Source organism: Pipistrellus kuhlii, unplaced genomic scaffold (assembly GCF_014108245.1).
Source record: "Pipistrellus kuhlii isolate mPipKuh1 unplaced genomic scaffold, mPipKuh1.p scaffold_m20_p_10, whole genome shotgun sequence".
NCBI lineage: Eukaryota > Metazoa > Chordata > Mammalia > Chiroptera > Vespertilionidae > Pipistrellus > Pipistrellus kuhlii.
Window position 1 is genome coordinate 48,427,245 of NW_023425405.1, and position 15,177 is coordinate 48,442,421.

The 15,177-nt window shown below is 43.0% G+C and overlaps 1 protein-coding gene and 1 non-coding gene across 24 annotated transcripts in view; both read right to left on the reverse strand.

Moving 5' to 3' along the window:
• The window catches only part of PTPN12 (protein tyrosine phosphatase non-receptor type 12), an 80,215-nt gene extending 66,820 nt beyond the window's left edge, over nucleotides 1–13,395 (reverse strand). For 13 of the 23 annotated variants that reach the window (XR_004986565.2, XR_004986564.2, XR_006740993.1 and 10 more), the window contains exon 1: nucleotides 13,190–13,394. Coding sequence is in view for 10 of the 23 variants with exons in the window: in XM_036429607.2 (XP_036285500.1) it covers nucleotides 13,190–13,288 (99 nt within the window). In the remaining 13 variants the exon portion in view is untranslated. Of the gene's footprint in view, nucleotides 1–13,189 lie in introns of all 23 variants that reach the window. The other 10 variants (XM_045578518.1, XM_036429612.2, XM_045578516.1 and 7 more) reach the window with 3 other exon arrangements.
• Nucleotides 4,188–4,303, reverse strand: LOC118714660. Its single transcript, XR_004986652.1, has one exon. It is a non-coding gene; the product is annotated as a U5 spliceosomal RNA (small nuclear RNA).
• Nucleotides 13,396–15,177: the final 1,782 nt, after the last annotated feature.

Here is a 15,177-nt window from a genome sequence, read left to right on the forward strand (position 1 = left end):
ACTTGCCCAGCTCTGTGTGGTCTCTGTGTGCTTGCCCGGCTCTAAAATGGTTCTAAATGCTGCTGTTTACTTTACAGGGTTGATTACATGTGTTTATGACTGTGATGTTGGGTTTTAATGCACATAAAATATTTTAGGACACTATTTGTTTCAGAATCTTTTTTTCTTCATTTCCCTTCTCTAAAAACTGGTGCGTCTTATGGTCCGAAAAATAGGGTACTTGAAAGCAGTATTTTAGGACTGCATGAGGTAAGAGGAAAATAACAGCTATTTCTATAACTACTCCCCAAATTCCCACGTTACAAAATAACACTATTTTTAAAGAAATTCCAGTGATATAATATCTGGATTTTATTAATTCAATCTAAAATAAAAAACTAAGCCCTAGCTGGTTTGGCTCAGTGGATAAAACATCAGCTTGTGGACTGAAAGGTCCCGGGTTCAATTCCAGTCAAGGACACATGCCCAGGTTGGTTGTGCACTTGATCCTCAGTTGGGGATGTACAGGAGACAGCTGATCAATGATTCTCTATCAGTGATGTTTCTCTCTACTTCCCTCTTCCTTCCTATCTGAAACAAATGTATTTTTAAAAAATTAGAAGTGGACATTTTATTAAATTTAGTATTCTAAGATAACATCCCCACAGTTGGGGATACACAAGTAGTCATTTGAAGTGGTTCCCTGAATTCTTATGCACACCAGTGGACAGGAAAAAAAATGTATTGAACTATTTCCTATATTTATGTAGAAGGTAATAAAATAATATGTATTTAAAAGTTTTATTGAATTCAGTCTAGCACTTTATCTTGTATTTTCTTTTTCAGTGGATATTGAAAATACAACCATAGTTGTGTACTAATAAGCACACATGTACTCACGGAAGGTGGAAAAGCAGTTTTCACACTGATCTAAGATACAAGTCCTCAGGATCATTTGAGGAATACATCTGCAGAATAAATGTCTTACAGCATTAAGCTAGCTACAATTTCTGATCACACACTGGCCATTAATATTAATGCCTATTAAATACCAAGCACTATATTAAGCAAAGGGGACACAGATAATTAAATACCAATCTCTAACCTCAGAGGCTTTCAGTCTGGGGAAGTAAAAAATGTAAATTTTTATAAATCTAATTAATTGAGTGCTACAGAAATGTGGTAGTGTTTAACATGAAAAAAATTAATCTATATAAATGTTAATGTCTTATTTTCTATTTCAACCTTTCAAAAACCTTTTCTAAATTAAATGTCAAATATTAAAGGAAAAATACCAGCAATATTCTAAAAAGCAAATGCAATAAGAAATTCTTTAGAATTAACACTTGAGGTAAATTTTCAGTGGCTGTTTCAATGAGCAATGTCTGGAAAGTTACTTTAAAAAGTTCCCTTCCCTTGTGAAGTTAATTAAATCTATATTATAAAAACCCAGTGGCCCAACACCATAACAACAATTTTGCGTGCTGGGCTTCTAGTATAAGTACATTTGGCTGGACATCCATTAAAGGATGAATAAGAAAATCTTAACGAAACCAGTAGCACTGGAAAAGCAAGGAGATTAGTTCAAATGCAAACACTGGAAAATATTTCCTATCACTCTGGCTTTGAAAGATACTTGAGACATATAGCACCATATATGTAAACTCACTGAGGTATTTTACAAACCTATGAGCCCACCACAATATTACCACTTCACACTCACTACATGGCTATAATAAAAAGGCAGACAGAAACAGCGCTAGTGAAGATGTAGAGAAATTGGTGGGAATATAAAATGTGTATTCTCCTGGTGGGAATGTAAAATGTGGAGCAGTTTTAGATAACAGTTTGGAAATCCCTCAAAATGTTAAACATTAGAGTTACCATATTAACCAGTAAATCTATTCCTAAGTATATACCCAAAATAACTAAAAACATTTATCCTAACAAATACTTGTACACAAATGTTCACCACAGTATTAATTCATAAAATACTTGACTCAATGATCTTTATGGGATGTTTATTTTGTACAATGGAAACATTAGAAGATGTAGAATACAAAATATTCTAAAGTGTGAACAATTCATATGTCCTTCAAAAGATAGGTGGATAAACAAAATGTGGAATGTCCATATAACATTATCTATATATACACTTATATATATAAAATGCTAAGTGTATGACCAGTCATTATGACACACACTGACCACCAGAGGGCAGACGCTCAACGCAGGAGCTGCCATGACACCCACTGGCCTTTACAGAGAAATGGCACTGCAGACTTGGCGTCCACAAAGCAATACTCGGCTTCCCACAAGTGGGCACAGGCCCCGCCACCACCTGGAGTGGCAGCTGACCAAATGGCAGCAGATGCCGCTGAGACCCCATGGTGCAAAATGCGGCCCACAGCCCAGCTCAACCCGGAAATGTGGCTGTGGGGGCCAGGTAATAACTTCACATAGCAATGCCCAGCTTCCTCTCCCTAGGAACAGGCCATCCTATACAATAAAAGACTAATATGCAAATTGTCCCCCCAGCCGGAGTTCAACCAGGGGGCAGAACCAACCAGCCAGCCAACATCGGCAGCCCCTCCCCCCAGCCAGCCCCTCCCTGCCAGGGTGGCAGGTAGCTGGGGAAAGGAAGGCCCCAGCTGGCAACCGGCAGCCGCTAAGGACCCTACCCATGCACAAATTTTGTGCACTGGGCCTCTAGTTCAACCATAAAAAAGGAATGAAGTATTTTTGATCCCTACAACACAGGGGAACCTTGAAAACATTGTATGTTAAGTAAAGAAGTCAAGTCACAAAACACCTCATTCTGGCCAAAACCGGTTTGGCTCAGTGGTTAGAGCATTGGTCTGCGGACTGAAAGGTCCCAGGTTTGATTCCGGTCAAGGGCATGTACATTGGATGCGGGCACATCCCTGGTAGGGGGTGTGCAGGAGGCAGCTGGTAGATGTTTATCTCTCATCGACGTTTCTAGCTCTCTATCCCTCTCCCTTCCTCCCTGTGGAAAATCAATAAAAAATATATTTTAAAAAAACACCTCATTTTGTATGATTCCATTTACATATGTCCAGAAGAAGCAATCTATGGAGGTAGAAAATATATTAGTGGTTGCCCAGGGTTAGGGACAAGAAGGAGGGAGAGAGGGAGGGAGGGAGGAATAACTGCTAATGTGTATAGGGTTTCTTTGGGGAGAGGGAGGGGATAAAAATTGATTATAGTGATAACTGCACAATTGTGGGAATATACTAAAAACTATGAAATTGTAAAGCTTTCCATAAATGCATTTTATATTAGGTGAATTACATCTCAACAGAGTTGCTATTGATTTTTAAAACACCTACAAGCTACAATATTGAAGTTTAATAAAAATTGTTATACTTATCAAATCTGTGCAGCATTATAAGATCTTACCAGGCTTTCAGTCTTTCCTTCATTTCTAACATTTCAAATCCAAATTTTAAATTAAAAACAAACAAAAAAATTCAGAGGTTTGAATTAATCAAGTCATTGTCTTTAAAAATTGTATTTGAACAGTAATCATTTTATTAAAAAAAAAAAGCATATACATGTAGATAATATATGAAAAATATTCTTTCCTATTTTTTTAAAGTGAAGGGAGTACCCCTTCAGTCTCTAACTTCTGCCATCTACTTTCAGAATGTTAAAGTAAATAAAGGAATTTATACACACTTCACTTTTCTCCACAACCCACTATAATCTGGCTTCTTCCCATACCCCAACCCCAAACTGCTTTTTCTAGCCACCAAGTCACTCCTCTTTGGCAAATAAAATGGGTACTTTCTAAATCTCACCTTACCAGTCCTCCCGGAATTATGTGACTTTGGTAACTACTTCTTTCGTCAAATTCTCTCAGGTTATCTGACATTCTTTGGGTTCACCTCCCTCCTTTTTTGATCATACCTTCTCAAACATTGTATGTTAAGAAGTCAAGTCACTGGTACTTCCTTTCGGGACTGCTCTTTAAATGCTAACGCTCTTCAACCTAAAGTTGGTTATTCTATATACTTGTCTGGATAAGCTCACTCACTCCCATGTTTTCAACTGTCTCTTACATGCTTATACAATGACTTCCAAATCTGTAACTCCATCCTGTCAGCTCTCTTGAGCTCTACACATCTATTAGGTGTGTCATAGGTGCCTCAGTTTTTGTTTTGTTGTGTGTTTTTTGTTTGTTTTTTAGCCCTGACAAAGACAGGCCTCAAAAAATTGAGTATAAACTCAGAATTGTTCTCCTCTACAGAAATCTTTAGTAAAAGGCAAAAGATTTATGTGATCTGAAGAGAAACCAGAGTATAGCTTCTCAGTTTTAACATGTCTAACTTCCTTCCATCATGTCCTGCTTGATCCCCTCTACTTGTTACCCCCCCCCCTTTACTCTTTATCCTACCAAATATCTTCTAATTTGAGTGACCGTACACCAAGCTACAAACCTGGTAGTCATACTACAATACTCCTTGCTCCTATACTACCAACACCTAGTCCATCATTGAGATTTCTTTCTTAATCCTTATCAGATCCCCTATAAACTCTCTATTCCATTACTTTATTTTCTTAAATTCTCACCTGAGGATATACTTTTCACTGATTCTGCAGAGAGGAAAGGAGGGGGAGAAAGAAACATCGACATGAGAAACATTGATTTGTTGCCTTCTATACGCACCACCCACCAGGGATTGAAGCCTCAATCTGGCTATGTGCCCCAATACAGTATCGAACCTGTGATCCTTCGGTGCATAGGACGATGCTCTGAGCCACACTGGTCAGGGATCCACTAGTTTTAGTTAGGTTTACTTCAAACTCTCACCTCACTTCTTCCAGTTTAACTTCCAAAATGCTACTCTACACCTGCTAATTCATCCTTCATACTGACATTAGAATCAACTTTTCTACAACACTAACCTGTCAGATGACTGGTTACCTTTCTTAAAAAAGGCAGGGGTTCTCCAGAGACCTATAGTAGGGACTCAGCTTTCCTACCAGAACCTGTCTGAATGATGTAATTGAAGGCTTATAGTAAAGCAGGCTGGAAAAGGAGACGGGGTAGGGAGGTCGTGGCAGTTGGAGGCGGGGAAATACTGCTGGACTGTTGGCAACTAACCTGTCGATATTTTTTACACACCTACCCACTTTCCATGTGAATCTAAGAATTGCAGTGTAGAACTGTTAAAAATTACTATTACTAATATATAAAATAGAATATATCATAGATGCAACAATCTGACCCCCTACCTAATTTTCTCAGCATTACCTTTAGCCTATACCATCTATGACCTCCCTGGTTCTCAAAGTATGGTTCAGGGATGCCCAACCCAAGATCACTGGAGAGAGCCTATGACATCAACTCTTTCCCTAATAATACTGTTATGTTTGCTCATTTGTAAATAAGAGAATGCACAGACATTAGTGTAATAAGTTTTTATTACTTTCATTTTCTTAGGTGTGTACAGTGGAGTTTTCCAGAGGGCAACTGACACATGATAATGTGTGAGATGTGACATTGCAACATTATGAATGTATAATAGTAGGTATGAGAATCCAACTCTCTTCTATTAAGCTAGATATTAAATAAATTTACAAAAATATAAAAACAATTCTTCACACTAATTTTTTTGAATTAAAATATAGTATATAAGTTACAATTGAATGGGTTTAATATCACTATTTGAAAGTAAATTATTTTTTAAATACTTGTAATCTCTAATGTAGTAAATAGATAACTCTTCAGGGTCCTCAATAATTTTAAGATTGTAAAGGACTCTTGAGACCAAAAGGTATGAGAACTGTTGCACTACTTATAGCCGATTATCTATCCCTCCCTAAACATTTCAAATTTAAAACCTTCACTGTATGCTGTTTTGCCCCCCCCTCACCACCACCACCACCACCACCACTAACTTAGTCCCAGCCAGGTCCTTAGGGACCTCAGATGCAATCTGGAAAAACTGGATAAAAGAACAGAGGTTTTAAAGTGAGGCAAGATACTTCCCAGACTGTTTCCTCATCTGTAGAATACATGTTTTATCTATCTCATAAATTGTTGATTTGTTCAGTAAGACTGTAAAATAGCCCTAACTGGTTTGGCTTAGTGGATAGAGCGTCAGGCCTGCAGACTCAAGGGTCCCAAGTTCAATTCTGGTCAAGGGCATATACCTTGGTTGAGGGCACATTCCCAGTGGGGAGTGTTTAGGAGGCAGCTGATAGATGTTTCTCTCTCATCGATGTTTCTAACTCTCTATCCCTCTCCCTTCCTCTTTGTAAAAAAAAAATCAATAAAATATATTATATTAAAAAGGAAAAAAGACTGTAAAATAGGAACCCTCGAATACTGCTGGCGGGAATGCAGACTGGTGCAGCCACTGTGGAAAACAGTATGGAGTTTCCTCAAATAATTAAATATGAAACTGCCATTTGACCCAGTAATCCCACTTCTAGGAATGTATCCCAAGAAAACAGAAACACCAATCAGAAAGAATATATATGCCCCTGTGTTCATAGCAGCACGATTTCCAATAGCTAAAATTTGGAAACAGCCTAAGTGCCCATCAGCAGATGAGGGGATTAAAAAACTGGTACATCTATACAATAGAATACTATGCTGCTGTAAAAAAGAAAGAACTTTTAGCATTCACAACAGCATGAATGGACCTGAAGAGCATTATGCTAAGCAAAATAAGCCAGTCAGAGAAAGATAAGTATCACATGATCTCACTCATTTGTAGAATATAATGAACATAAACTGATGAACAAAAATAGATCTAGAGACATAGAAACATCAGACAAACTGGCAAACCTCAGAGAGAAGGCAGGGGAGGGTCGGGGGTGGGGGATAAAAGATCAACCAAAGGACTTGTATGCATACATATAAGCACAACCAATGGACAGACAGTAGGGGGCTGAGGGCATGTGCTAAGGGGTGGGAGGGGCCCGGGAGAGGTCAATAGGGGGGGGGGGGACGACATATATAATACTTTCAACAATAAAGAATTAAAAAAAAGACTGCAAAATATCTGGCAGCCCTACCTGGTTTGGCTCGGTGGCTAGTGTCAGTCTGCAGACTGAAGGGTCCTGGGTTTGCTTCTGGTCAAGGGCACATGCTCAGGATGCGGGCTCAATCCTCAGTGGGGGGCGTGCAGGAGGCAACCAATCAATGGTATTTCTTTCTCTCTCCCTTTCCCTTCCTCTCTGAAATCAATAAAAATATTTTTAAATATATATACATTTAGTATATAGTAGGTAGGAAAATGTTAATTTCTGCCTGGCCAGTGTTGCTCAATGGTTGAGCATAAACCAGGGATCACGGTTTGATTCCTGGTCAAGGCACATGCCAGGGGTGCATGGCAATTCCCAGTGGGGTGCATGCAGGAAGAAGCCAATTAATTATTCTCTCTCATTTTTTTATTTTTTATTTTATTGATTTTTTACAGAGAGGAAGGGAGAGAGATAGCTAGAAACGTAGATGAGAGAAACATCGACCAGCTGCCTCTTGCACACCCCCTACAGGGGATGTGCCCACAACCAATGTACATGCCCTTGACCAGAATCGAACCTGGGACCTTTCAGTCTGCAGACTGACGCTCTATCCACTGAGCCAAACCAGTTTCGGCTATTCTCTCTCATTATTGATGTTTCTATCTCTCCCTCTCCCTTCCTCTTTGAAATCAATAAAAAAATATATTTTTAAACAGAAAAATGCTAATTTCCTTTCTACTTAAAATGATTTATAAAATCACTAACATTCTGTAGTAAAATAAAAACAATACAATAATTATTTAATCATAACAAAGCAAGCAAACTGGTTTTGAGCAGCTTTCAGAATTACTATTTGCAAAAACATTTTTATAGCCTACATCCCTTGAAATTCACATCAAAAGCACATTAAACTTTACTCTGATCAGAACAAATCTATTTGAGATTAGACATGAAAAAACTTTAAAAAGCCAAAGAAAATTACTAAAAACAAAAGCCCAAATACTTCTTTCCTTCTATCTCTAGTTATCTTCAACTATGAAGACATATAGACCTTAGCACAATAATTTGTTAAATGAAATATGAGTCCCATACTTCAGCTCCGTAAAGGAGGTACATTCTTCTTTTTTTAAAGTTGGGAGAACTCAGTCATTTCATTTTCTGTTAAGTGGCCTGCCCAAAGTCAGGTAGTTAACCTATGGCAGAGATGGGAGTAAAAGACAGGTGTGACAACTCAAAGACTAGTTAATGACAGATGGAAAAATTTCTTCCCTCACTAATCATCAGGAAAGTCAAATTAAAACATAAGAAATTCAAATTAAAACAAAATACCATTTCCAACCATCAAATTATCAAAGATCAAGATAATTGTATGAACACTTGTATATTACTGACTGTTGTACAAATGACATTTCTTTTAAAAAAAATTACTTATAAATGTGTGTTAAATGTTTACTTCCAGTACTAGAAGATATCTTATGCAATAATCCAAAATAAAGTTTTTGGTGTTCTTTTTTTAATACTTTTGAATATATTTTATTGTTGTTGTTTTTTTACAGACAGGAAGGGAGAGGTACAGAGAGTTGGGAACCTGAAGGCAGTCCCCAGGCCAACGCTCTATCCACTGAGCCAAACCCGGTTCAGCCAAAAATACAGTTTTATGCATAAATGTTCAGTACAGAAGTATGATATATACCGTATTTTTCGGACCATAAGACGCTCCGGACCATAAGACGCACCAGTTTTTAGAGAAGGGAAATGAAGAAAAAAAGATTCTGAAACAAATAGTGTCCTAAAATATTTTATGTGCATTAAAACCCAACATCACAGTCATAAACACATGTAATCAACCCTGTAAACAGCAGCATTTAGAACCATTTTAGAGCTGGGCAAGCACACAGAGACCACACAGAGCCGGGCAAGTAAAAAAACTTTTTTTTAAAAGTATATGTGTAGGCTATATTTGGACCATAAGACGCAGGGACTTTTTCCCCCACTTCTGGGGGGGAAAAAGTGCGTCTTATGGTCCGAAAAATACGGTAAGAGCAGAAAATAGCCGGGACCGGTTTGGCTCAATGGATAGAGCATCGGCCTGGGGACTGAAGGGCTCTGGGTTCAATTCCGGTCAAGGGCATGTACCTTGGTTGCGGGCATATCCCCAGTGGGGGGGGATGCAGGAGGCAGCTGATCGATGACTCTCTCTCATTGATGTTTCTGACTATCTCTCTCCCTTCCTCTCTGTACAAAAATCAATAAAATATATATATTAAAAAAAAAAGAGCAGAAAATAAATGGTCTAAACATTCAACCACAAGGAAATGGTTAACATTAGCTGCCAGGTGAAATATTATGAAGCAGCTTAAAACCATTTTTTTCAAATGATCAAAATGTTAAGTTGAAAAAAACAACCAAGAATATAAAATGACATATGAGGTATGGACACAGAGAAGCACGAAAACATTATCAGACAAGCCCAGCCTCATTGGCCCAAGAACCAAGAGGTCACAGGTTTGATTCCCATCAGGGGCTGAGTCCAACTTGTAGACGCAATCCCAGGAGCTGCATACAGCAGGCAGCCGATCAATGTTTCTCTCTCATCATCGATGTTTTGCTCTCTCCCTCTCACTTACATTCTGAAATCAATAAAATGTATTTTATAAAAAAGAAAACATTAATAGACTTACTGCTGTCAACTGTACTTTAGTAAAATTTTTAAAAGGAACTATACTGATCTACATATACTTATAAACCCATGTCTAAAGTAAGATATAAACTAGTACCGTGTTTCTCCGAAAATAAGACCTAGCACATGGAAAGATAAGACATCCCCTGAAAACAAGACCTAGTGCAACTTTGGGAGAAAAAATTAATATAAGACACTGTCTTATTTTCGGGGAAACAGGGTATATATAGTTCAAGCCTATTTGCATAAATTAAAATGTTATACAGCTATTTTTTAAAACATTAAAAAAGATAGCCTTTTGGTAATGGGACTATTGCTGCGATTTTCAACCAGAGCACTACAAAAATTTTTAAGACAAGGAATACCTATTTAGTCAGGGGCACTGACCTCTTTTCCCTTCAACTGTCAAATTTAAAAATGACAACCACCAACAGAACAATAGCCATCTGGTGTGAATGAAATCAAAATTAAACCATTTTTGTCAAAAAATATATATTTTTTGATGTGCTGCAGAATTTTAGTAAATAGTTTATATACCACAAGATGAAAAAGGTTGAAAATTCGCTGGACTATAGAAAGGCTGGATAGAAAAATGGAAAGGGCAAATTTATTTTTAATTGATTTTAGAGAGGAAGGGATAGACAGAAACATTAATGATGAGAGAGAATCGTTGATTGGCTACCTCCTGCCGACCACACACTGGGGACAGAGTACGAAAACTGGGCATGTACCCTTGGCCAGAACCGAACCTGGGACCCTTCAATCCACAGGCCAATGCTCTATCCACTGAGTAAAACCGGCGAGGGCAAAAGAGCACAGTTCAGATGCTTTTCGAAGAGGAGAGCATTATTTTAATTATTATTCTACTAGAGGCCAGGGGTTTGAAATTCGTGCAGGAGTAGGCCTTCCTTCCCCCAGCTGCCGGCACCAGCTTCCCTCCACACCCAAGACCCAGGCTTCCCTCACAGCCACGCAGCCACAGCTTCGTCCAGAAGGTTGTCCGGGAGAAATGTCCGGTCTGATTAGCATATTACGATTTTATTATTATAGAAGATAATTTCCAGATTGGAAATGATGAACATTATAACTGAATAGGATTATACTAGCCAGATTATATCTAAGGCTCCGTTCTAAAATGCTAAAATAAGCTAATCTTCTATTCTATGTTATAGACTATTATCGCTCTATGGCAGAGGTACAGTTTCCCTCCAATCTTCCGGACAAGGGGAAAAGGAGCACCAACTAGCAGCATTTAATTATAGCTATTGCTTATCAAGTCAGGGAATTAAAAGCAAGCACTACAAAATAATGGCCTTAGTCATCAAATCTCAAATGTAAAATCGCCTCCTATTCCTAGGTATTATGGAAGGAAAAGGAAAACTCGTTCAGTCCTTGAGAAATGAAATTTTCAATAGGAATTCCTGACTCATCCCTAAAGCATGAACCCTAGAGCTACTTCCCAGTACAATTCAGAGACTGGGCACCTGTCCTAGTGGTGCTCATCACCAGACAATGCTCCTTCCTGACAGGATATGTCTAGGGATAACAAGACAACTAGCATGCAAAGATGTGGCCAAAGACCTCACCTCTTATCCTTCCATAACCAAAATAAGCCTGCAAAAGACTAGTTTTAAGTGTTTTAAATATTCTAAGCAAATATATTATTCTATTTTGCTATAGTAAAACGGGGTCTTCATCCAAGGATTGATACTATTCAAAGACACCATCACCATCAAAATTCTCGGTATTAAGGGAAAAGTCCTCTTTTCTTTACCCTTCTCTGATCAAAAAGTACATTAAAAAAAATACATAAGCTAAATGTTAAGAGAAAAATGCTTAAAACAAGCATAGGTTATTTAAATATATTTTTCCAACGTCCAAAGATATTAACCAAACCTTACTCCTGTCCTCTATTACTGGTCTAGAAAGGCGGGAATCACAAAGCTCAGCAGCACTGTGGATCCATAAGGTATTCATTCATCTTAACGCTAACGCTTTCCTAGACCGAAGTCTCTTTAACATGTGGGAAAGTTACTAAAAGCCATTTCACCTGCACCTTGTAAACAATTAAAACTCCTTTGAAGCAAAAAACGAAACAATGTTTGCTGCTCGCTAATGTTCTGTGCATTAGCTGTGTACACTTTTCACAATCCAAAAAAAAAAAAAAAAAAAGATAGGGGGGTTAAACGGTTATTCTTGGGATGCCCTTTGCTCGGGAGCACAATTCCCCCTAGCTGACTTCCCACTCCCAAATCCCGCCAAGGCTAAACGCAGGAACCGCTTCCCCGAGCCCCACTTCCTTTTCCATGCCCCAGACCTCCAGGGCTTCCAACGCCCCGCTCTTGCGCAACATCCGTAGGAGCAGCCGCCGCAACCACCGCCTCCTGAGCCGGGAAACAGCCCTAAAGGAACGTTTGTCCGGCAGGAAAATAAGGGGGGAGGCGGAGAGGGGGGGTGGGGGGGATTGCGGCCGGCAATGTAGGAAGTCGACTTCGGGTCCCACGCCTTCGGACCTGAACGCCTCCACGGGATGTTTCTATAGACCGATTTCACAAACTATAGCCTTTTCACCTCCTTCCCGGCCCGCCAGCACCAGCAGAAGGCGGAAAGGGGGGGGGGGGGGGGGAGGAAAAGGGGGAAGGCGGCGAAGGTTATCTCCCGGCTCCGGGCTCCGGCCCGCAACGTCGCCTCCGCCCCGCCAGGACTATTGTTCCCGAGCTCCCCACCCCCACCCCGGATAGGAAGTGATAGTCACATCCCCTCCGCCTTCGGCAATAGCCCCTGGGGAGCCTGAAGGTTTCCTCCGGGATAAGCCTCACTCACACTCACACACACACACACACACACACACACACACCCTCCACCTACAGTCACTCGGACCCCGATTCTGTCTCCGATCAGGTTCCCAGGAGCCGAGACAGAGATCCCGGACCGAGGGATCCATGGGAATTAGGCAAACCCCGAGACCCCTCAGAGACCATCCTCTCGCTCCCTCCCTCCCTCCCAGGCGGTTGAGATACGTAACCATTCGCGGAACTCGTACCTCGCCCGCCGATGAGACCGCAGCCTTGAGTCCGGGGACCCCGCCTAGGAATGCCAGCCTCCACGCCCCGGTTCCCCCACCAGGCGCGACCCGCTCCCTAAGCAGACACCGGCCTGGGTGCTCCCGGGAGGGACAGGTTGGACGGGGAGGGGACCAGAGACCTCACTCGCCTCCGATCCCCGGCACCAGAAACAATAGGTGGTCGGCGGCGGCTGCAGATCGGCCCGGTGGCCTCTCCCTCGGCGCCCCGAGCGCCGGCGGAGCTGGCCGCGGCCGCGGGAGGAGGGGAAGGCGGCCGAGGGGCGGAGGCCTCCGGGACCCCCCGGGCCCCGGGGTGGGTGGGTGGCTGGCTGCGCGCCTCTCCGCCCCGCCGTCGCACACAAAGCGCCGGCCGCCCGGCCCGGCCCCGGCCCCGGCCCCGGCGGCGGCGGGAGGCTCCGGTGCCGGCGAAGTGGAGGCTCCACAACGCGGGAAGGGGAAGGACTCACCATGAAGTCCCGAGCGAAGTTGTCCTCCCCATTGTGGTCCGGACTCTTCATGGCCTGGACCCTCTGGATGAATTTCCTCAGGATCTCCACTTGCTCCATCCTCCCGCGTCCCCCCGGCTGCGGCGGCTGCTGGCCGCCCCGCCGCCGCCCGCCCGCCCGGCGCAGAGCCCGCTCCTCCGTCTTCCCCAGCTCGCTGCCCCCGGCTCGCCCTTCTCCCGCGCGGCCCCCCGCTGGCTAACCCCCCGCTGCTGCCTCCTCCTCCTCCTCCTCCTCCTCCTCCTCCTCCCCGCCGCTCCCGGCGGCCGCACCGGCCCGGCACCGACCCTACAACTTCCAGAAGCAGCCGCCGCTCTCTCCCCCAGGACGCGGCAGCTAGCGCCAGCCCCAACCCCCAGCTTGCTCCATCCTCCTTCCCCGCCCTCCGCCGCCGCCTCCTCCGTCCGAGACGCCGCCACCGCCTCAGGAACACGGCTCTCCGCTCGCCCTGCGCCGCCCCCCCCCCCCCTTTCCCGGTTCTTCCTTTTTACTCCCCCCTCCCTCCCCACGAGCAGCCGCCGCCGCCGCCGCCTCTCCCCACGGGCGCGCCCCCGGCCGCCGCCACCCAGACGCGGGGCCCCGCGTTCGTTCGGCTCCGCCCCCAAGCACGACGCCACGTCGCTCCGCCCCCGCCCGCTCCGCCTCCTGGCCCCGCCCCGCCTGCCCCAGCCGGTTTGGGATTGGCTGGAAAGGCGACCTCGCCCGTCGTCTGGACGACTTGATCCCACTTCCGGGGCGGGTTTCGACCGGGAAGCTCTGGCTGGGCGGAGAGCTGGGCGGAGGGAGGAAATGCGACTCAGGGCAGGGCAGACCCTAGTCAGCCGGGCTAAGGGATGGAATTTGCGGTCTTCCCGCCGGCTAGGTGGGAAAAGCGTATTTCTCGGGTGCTTCTGCACCGCCACCTGCCTTGGGCCGGGACTACAAGATCCGGCGGGCGGGCGGGGCGGGGCGGGGCGAGAGGGGGCGGAGGTGGGAAGAGGCATGCTGGGAACTGTAGTCCTGTCAGCTGCTGGGACTGCTGATGGCAATTAGACCTTGCTGCTTTTGCGAATGGCTACAGCCAAGAGACATGACACTGCCTCTTGAGTGCAAGGACTTGTGTTTTTTGCAGATCTAGACCCCTGGCGAGTGAATGCCTGAGATTCAAAATGCCTCCTAATACTGTACAAACACCACGCTTATGGTGGGGCCCAGTGTATGCTGAACTGAACAGGAGTTAGTCTTCTTGCCTTGACATTCGAAACACTTTGAACTGAATAGACTTTTCTCCGTTAGAATGGACTTTGTCTTTGTACATCTTTGTAAATCTAGCAATCAGAGAGTATCCTAGTCTAATCATCCATTTTACAAAGAAAGTGGTTTGCCCCAAGGTCTCCCAGCATATTCTTAGTGGAGCCAAAACATGAGAACGCATATCGTTTTTGCTCTTACTACAACACCATTCTGCCTTTCACTAAGGACTATAAACTTGTGATAATGTGACAGTAGTGAAGGATTTGATTCGTGGACATAGACCTACAAACAGTTTTTATAGATCAGATTGGTCAGTGAATTTGGTTAAAATAGGGAATATCAGTGGTAGGCCCATTTCCCAGATCAATGTTTAGAAGTAGACTGGGACTGAACTCTGGTGAACATTGAATATCTGGCTAAGGATTTGAAGTTGTTACTTTTGGCAGTGGGAGCCACCAAAATTTTTTGAGAATAGAAGCAAAATTTGCAAAATATTAATCTGTCACCTTTGGGTAGATTGTGAATTATTAAGGGAAGAGAATATGAGATATATTGAAGGCCAGTACATGAAGCAATAAAAGCTGAAACTAAATTCATAACACTGCAATTAGAAAGACACAGATAATCTCCCTTTTTTTTTTTTTTTTTTTTTGGTGGTGGGAGGCAACCAACATTTTTGGTGGTCCTGTTTTGACAAGGCTAAAAGAAAAAAAGAGAAA